Below are 7,292 nucleotides of genomic sequence, written 5' to 3'. Positions count from 1 at the left end.
CTGTGAAATATTTAAAGAGATCAAATATTTGCCGCTCACATCAAACTGGACTCTATGAACTAGAATTAGTTCAAAAACAATTGGTTAACATTTCTGTTTTTACATTTACGATTACCAACACACACCACAGAAACGTCTTTTCACAGAGGGCCACTTCCTGTGTGGATGAAGCAAACCGACAGCAGGCAGTTGTGATTCGCTGGCTGTGACTCACCTGAAAAGCGTTACAGGCCTCTCTGCTTGGACTGTTGGGCTGAGGCTCACCTGGGTCAGGATTGGACCGTCTGTGCTCAGAACATCGGCTCACTCTGATTCAATTCATGTCAGAACAAAACCAAGAACAGCTGGGTGGTAACTAAGTACAAAATACTTAAGCATTCCAGGTATCCGTGCTTTACTTTGAAGTATTCTGCTGATAATAAACGGGGCTAACGCAGATCGTTGTGTCTGTTGCTGTACGTCAGCACAGAGATGTTTCAGATAAATCACCTAAAAAACTCACAAGAATGAAATTGACATTCATTTTCCTCAACACCTGAGCAGCAACACTTGTGACCTCCACTGACTGGTAAATACCCAAACTCTTTACTCCTCTGCTCCTGTACGATGGGAGATTTTACCCTGGAGTCATCTTTGTTAAAACCAGCAGCAGTTTAATATTTTTAACTATGCTTTGAAAGTGTTTTCTTCAAATGGGAATTTAGAGTTGAAACGTGTTGTATTCAGCAGCCAGAGGCTAAATCCTGCCCTTCACTAACTTTAATACATTTTGACCTGCCAGGTTGTAGCTGTGGTCCGGTGCACAGAAGAGTGCACCTCTGCTGCATTTGCAATAAAAAGCTGACCAACGCAGAATGAAACTTAAAGGGAAGTTGGTGCCGGAGACAAAGAGAAACCTGTGCATGGATCTTCTCTCTTGATTTGTTGCAGGGAGGCTGCAGGGAGTCACTGAGCTCAAAGGAGTGTGTAGCTACGGCACAACAAGCAGTTTCTTTGAGCCGAATATAAAAGTGACGGAGCTTTATGTGCAGGTAAGTTGTAAGACTACGCCCGTTGTCCAGCGTGCTGTTGCCTAAATAACAAAGAAAACAATGACCCTGTCATGTCTGCGTCAGTCTTGAAAGGACAAACAGCATAATTATGCAGTTGCCACTTTAAAATAATCCTTCTTGTCAGTGGAAATTCTTTGTCATTTCCCAACGCGGACACTTGCAGCATGCTCTCATTTATGAGAAACTGGTGGAGTTTCTACACCCAAAGATAACGATCTTTCCTCAAATGCATTCTTTTGTAAAAACAAACTCACAGTGAAGAATGTGAAGGTGGACACGTATCAGTGCCACTCTGTTAACCTGCTTAACCTGCAGTAACCAAACATTCAAGAGATTCCCCACCCCACCCCCGAATGCACAGACCGAGTGGATAGCTCACAAAATGTGTCTTTTTTCACAACAAATTCTCTCTTAATGTCCATGAAAGAACTAGAAAAGCTGATCGCGTCCTTGATTGTTAACGTGAGCTTGTCCATTGCTCAAATGAGCTGAGCTTTAAATCAGCAGAAATAAAAAGCTAAGTGTTTCTTTAATACAGCAGTTAAATGTGGAATCAGCTGCTGCCACTGGGTCCAGTTTTACACGTTTGTATGAAAGTATATTTAAAGCTCCAGAAAAGTTTCATTTACCCCTAAAGATGCAAAATGCTCTTCATGCTTCGTTAGAAACTGCATTACTTATAAATGTGGAAATTATATATTTATTATTATTTATTTTTAAAAAAGGAGAACACTGAGGTCGATTAGCTCAGAACTTTGTTTTATATCTTCTCTTTGAACAAGATAGAAATTTAGGGGTAACATGGCCTTACAAACCTATTACACACAGCCTATTCAGTTCATAGGCTGTGTCTATGAACTAAAATTAGTTGAAACAATTGGTTAACATTTCTGTTTTTACGTTTGACTACGCACGTTTAGCTTCATTTCTGCAGTTCCACAATAGTATGTGTGTTTTATCCCTGGTATGAAAAATGTTCAGCTGCTGACGGGACAGAGTTCTTTGGAGTCGTGATGCAAAAACAACCTTTATCTTCACGGCGATGTCACACAGACACACTGAACACTGATTCTGAGGAATGCTTGACTTAACAAACACTGGTTGTTGCACAATCACAAAGCAGAACATGAACATATTTCAGTCTTCTTCTTCCTCCTGCTCCCTTCAGGGGGCGCCACAGCAGATCATCAGCCGCCATCTCCTCCTATCCCAGCATCCTCCTCTGTCACACCAACCCTCTGCATGTCCTCCGTCACTGCGTCCTTTGAGGTCTTCCTCTTTTCCTCCTGCCTGGCAGCTCCATCTTCATCACTCTGTCCAGTATATCCACTGTCCTTCATTCCCTGCTCGGTCATCTCTTTTCACTTCCTGTGTCATTGTCTTTTATTTTCTTATCTCTAGTCTATGTCAGAGCGCCTGTTTCCAGGCCCCGTCTGCGGTCTCCAGTTCCTTGTGCCTTTGGATTTTCTCCCTTTTGGACTTTTCACTTTTGCCCATTGGGACTTTGTTTTGTTTTCTCATTGTTTGTTAAATCTCACCTGTTTTCCATGTCTGCATTTTCACATCTCAAAGTGATATTTGAGTCAATTTCAGGGCCTGTAAAGAAGTTTAATCAGTAATTCAGCTTCTACCAGGTTCTGACTGTGAGCCTCAATTACACATACAGTCGGGGAAGATGGCCCCGCCCCTCCCTGAGCCTGGTTCTGCTGGAGGTTTCTTCCTGTTAAAAGGGAGTTTTTCCTTCCCACTGTCGCCAAAGTGCTGCTCATAGGGGGTCACATGATTGTTGGATTTTTCTCTGTATGTAGTATTGGATTGTCTACCTTAGAAGAGGAAAGCAGGTATTTGTTAGACCTTTCTCAACTTCAACACATTCTGTATACATGTTCTTCTACATGAGGTGTATATGTACAGTGGCAAGTGTTCATATTTTCTGCTTGTGAAGTTGTGTCTCATTGTTGTTTTTTAAATTCTTCAAATGCAGTCATCACTTCAAACTATTCACAGTAAATGATTTTTTGTTTCTATGGGCGGAGTCTCCAACTTTGTGATTGCAGCCTTTTCTTAGAACATAAATCTGTGTGTAATCCACCAGTTTAACGTATCCTTCCAGTTACTTTGGAAGCTCTCACACTCAGACCTCTGAGCCGAATCTGAAACTTCCTTTTTGAGAGATTTCAGGTTCAGCTCATCAGAGCTTCCAGATGAAGTTCATCCCAGTTTAATTCTGATACCACTTACAGGGACGCTTCCCCTGCTCTTTGTGATAAATCCTTAAAGTATTTTTCTGGAAAGATCTCAGCTTTAAGGGCTTCTCATCCATCTCATTCATCATCAGTTTTAGACCCAGTTCCAGCCTCTGAATGCTTGACTGTCTTCCAACAGTTTGAGCCAGTGTCTTATTCTGCTTTAAAAGATATAATTGATCATCTCAAAATCTCTGGTTCCCCGCATGATATTCTTTCTTCTCGTTTCTTTAAGGAAGCTTTACATGTTATTGGTCCTTGTATCTTATCTCTGCTGAATGCATCATTGTCATCAGGTTGTGTACCGTCTGTCTTTAAGCATGCTGTTGTGCAACCTATTATGAAAAAGAAAAATCTTGACCCTAATGCTCTCACTAACTACAGGCCGATCTCCAAACTCCCTTTTATTTCCAAAATATTGGAAAAGGTAGTTCTAAAACAACTTCAGGCCTTTTTAGATGTAAATGGTATTAATGACAAGTTTCAGTCTGGTTTGAAACCTCGCCACAGCACAGAGACAGCCTTACTTAGAGTTTTTAATGATCTTCTTTTAACTGCTGACTCTGGATATTCTGTGGTCTTAGTTTTACTTGACTTGACTGCTGCTTTGGTTAACCACAACATTCTTCTATCAAGAGTGGAACATGTTGTTGGTCTCAAAGGTTTTATCTTGGTTTAAATCCTACCTCTCAGAGAGGTCGTTCTCTGTTGCTATGGGGCAACACTCCTCGGCTTCTGCCCCTATTTATTGTGGTGTGCCTCAAGGGTCCGTGCTCGGTCCTGCTCTCTTCTCTTTGTACATGTTGCCCTTGGGATTAATTTTTAGTAAATACAACATCTCCTTTCACTGTTATGCTGATGATATCCAGATTTATTCACCTTTGAAATCCGATGTGACTGCTTCTTTGCAACCTCTGTTCAACTGCTTGCATGAAGTTAAAATTTGGTTATCACATAATTTTCTTACATTGAACGAGATCGAAATCATAGTCTTTGGTAGTCACACTCCGCTAAACCAGTTAGCTGATGCCCTAGGCCCTCTCGCTAGCCATCTCTCGCCCACTGTAAGGAACCTCGGAGTGTTCCTGGAGGGCTCTTTTAAACTCGAGAAACAGGTCTCCACTGTGGTAAAAAACAGCTTTTACCAGTTGCGTCAGATATCCAAAGCAAAGCCGTTCCTTCCTTTAAAAGACCTTGAAAAGCTTATCCACGCATTTATTACATCCAGATCGGACTACTGTAACTCCCTCTACTCGGGCCTCCAACACTCCTCTCTTTGCCGGCTTCAGTTAATTCAAAATGCAGCTGCGCGTCTTTTAACAGGTACGAGAATTCATGAACACATAACTCCAATGTTAGCCAAATTACATTGGCTCCCTGTTAAATATCGCAAAGATTTTAAAATTCTTTTGTTCACTTTTAATATTCTGAATAATTTAGCGCCCAGCTATCTGAACTACTCCATTCATACAATCCCAACAGAGCAGATCGTCCAATCACAGGCTCCTAGCACAACCTAGGTCTCGAATGAAGTCGAGAGGTGACCGGGCCTTTGCATCCGTGGCACCCAGACTCTGGAATAACCTCCCTGTTCATGTTCGTACTGCCGAGTCGATCCAGTCTTTTAAATCACGTCTTAAAACTTATCTTTTTACTTTGGCTTTTGATTCTAACTAGTTGGTCTAGCTTGTTGTGTTGTTACCTATTGTTTGTTGTCCTGTTTTATTGTTTGTTTTAATTGTCTCATGCTTATACTGACTGTGAAGCACTATGGTCAACACTGTTGTTTAATATGTGCTATATAAATAAATTTCGATTTGATTTTGATTTGAATTCAGTCTAGTTAAGTTTACTTCTCCATGGCACCGTTACAGTTCTGTTACCTTTCTTTCCTTACAGTTCACCATGGATAAGCTGGTCTCCGAACTTTTCGGCCTCTGCCCAACCATCATCGAGATGTATGACAATATGAAGGACAATGACGAACGCTGCAGGCGGATTGCTGACAGGGTCAGAGCTTTGGAGGGACTGGTTTTAACCGTCAAAGAAAGGGGATCAGGCAGAAACTCTGGCGCTGTGGAGAAAGCGCTGAAGGAACTCCACACCATCTTGAAACATGCTGAGAAACTGGTGTCAAAATTCTCAAAAAATAATCGGCTTAAGCAGTTCATGATGTCAGGCAGCATTGGAGCAAAGTTCAGCGAGGTGAACCAAAGACTCACTGAGAACTTCCAGATGCTTTCTGGAGCTCTGCAGGTTGAGCAGAGCGACATACTGCACAAGGTGTATGAAACTGTTTTAGGGCGCCCCTACACACCGCTGCCTAACCCCCCATGTCCTATGTTTTCCCCAGCAGCACCGCCTATCCCCTCTCCTCCCGTGCCTGCCGCCTACATCATGGCACCCATGCGGGCTTCGACGCCTGTTCTGGCCCGGCCTTTCTGCAAAACTACAACAGTTCGCGTTCTTGTCTCCAATAACATGCCCCCGATGCCCGTCATTAGGACCATCAGCCCTGTTTCTGTCGTCAGAACTGTTTCACCGATGGGTTTTCGGCTCTACTAGTTTGGCCAGTCGCTTTGCATGATTTGTGATCAATAATAATCCCTATTTAATCCTCATGGGCCTTCATTCCTCCTGGAAGGTCTTCTTGACTGGGAAGCTGTGAAGGTAACTTTCATTCTCGAGAAATTCTTTTGTAAAAGAAATACTACTTTTTTTCACGATTAAATAGATTTGAGAGGGATTCAAAAACAAACAATTTTAATAAAGTTTTGTGAAACAATGAAATTATTCCTTGCTGAAATGAGTGCACACATATTTATTCTCTTTCACATTGTTATGTAATTTGTGTCCTCTTGTCCTAGTGCTAAATGAATCTCTAATAAATCAAGGAGCCTATGTGTGTCTGTGTGGTTTTCATCTAATTTAACAATCGTTCATCTGATCTGCTTCAAACTGTGCAGTCTGAGGATGCAGCGTGGTGATCAACAGTCATGTCATGGTCCTGCGGCCATGACTCAGTGACTTTGTGTTTATGTTCTTTATTGTTATTATTCTCTTTATTATTCTTGGGCTGTTTTGGGATGGTTTGTGTTTTGGGATTTTAGATACTGGGTTTTGGGTTTGTGCTCCCTCTGTTGGTCCCTGGTGTTAGTGTTCCCCTGTCTCGTCAGGTTAATCAGGTCCAGCTGTGTCTCCCACCTGTGTGTGATTTCCCAGTGTCTCTTTGTGTACTTATAGTGTGTGTTTTCCTCTGCTCCTCGTCGTGTCGTCTGTGTTCATACCCTGTGAAATCCCCTGCGTGCTCTCCCTGCTGTTCTCCCTTCATGTTCAGGTTTGCCACTCCTTTGTGTAGTTTCACCCAGTTTAGTTCATCCTTAGTTCTGTTTTGCCATCTCCACTTTATGTTTGATATTGTCAATAAATCGCCTTCACATCTGAGTAAGTGCTGAATTTGAGTCCTCCTTTCCACTCTTCACACGGCCGCTGCCCCGGACCGTGACAAGTCATTGGCTAATAACGTAGCACTACACCCTCTCGTCCAATCGCATAAGCCCATGAAATGTCCCCTGGCTTCACGGACAGGGTTTACGTTGGAATAAGTTGGACAAATCTTTTAAAAGTTGCCAAGAAATATCTCCCACTAATGTTTCTGTCGCATCGGTGAGCTGAAACGCCAAACTAGTCGGATCGAGTGTTCAGCTGTTGCAGAGAAACACTGAGCCGGATGAAAAACCTTTCCTGCGTTTCTGTTTTCTTCTTCTTTTCTGGAATTAAAATTCACAGTGAAAACACCACAAAGATCAAGAATAATACATTCGTAGGACTTTTATACTTTTACACATCACATATAAATCAAGTTGAAGAATGAAGCACATCATGAGCTAGTTAATTATAATAATCTCAAATATTTTAAACTTTGTGATTTCAGAGGTTTAACAAAGTTTCCTATAATGTGTGGTCTGATCTTCATTGCAGGACACAGTAGAAC

General features: G+C 42.0%; 1 protein-coding gene across 4 annotated transcripts; it reads left to right on the top strand.

Annotated features, from left to right (window-relative positions):
• The first annotated feature begins 242 nt into the window (after nt 1-242).
• On the top strand, nt 243-6,205 carry LOC146666882 (mixed lineage kinase domain-like protein). 4 transcript variants are annotated; one of them, XM_085411445.1, is made up of 2 exons: nt 243-1,031; nt 5,198-6,205. In XM_085411445.1, the coding sequence occupies exon 2, from the start codon at nt 5,204-5,206 to the stop codon at nt 5,861-5,863; it is 660 nt and encodes a 219-aa protein (XP_085267571.1). In that variant the 5' UTR covers nt 243-1,031; nt 5,198-5,203; the 3' UTR covers nt 5,864-6,205. The 4 variants fall into 4 exon arrangements, with proteins under 4 accessions (XP_085267571.1, XP_085267570.1, XP_085267569.1 ...); XM_085411444.1 differs by lacking the exon at nt 243-1,031 and adding an exon at nt 2,785-2,893; XM_085411443.1 differs by lacking the exon at nt 243-1,031 and adding an exon at nt 4,512-4,621.
• The last annotated feature ends 1,087 nt before the right edge of the window (nt 6,206-7,292 follow it).

This window comes from Rhamphochromis longiceps, linkage group LG7 (genome assembly GCF_057381845.1).
Source record: "Rhamphochromis longiceps isolate RC_006_pf linkage group LG7, R_longiceps_female_GT1.1, whole genome shotgun sequence".
Classification (NCBI taxonomy): Eukaryota; Metazoa; Chordata; class Actinopteri; order Cichliformes; family Cichlidae; genus Rhamphochromis; species Rhamphochromis longiceps.
The sequence above is the reverse complement of the archived record's forward strand: the minus strand, read 5'-3'. Positions and strand labels throughout refer to the sequence as shown.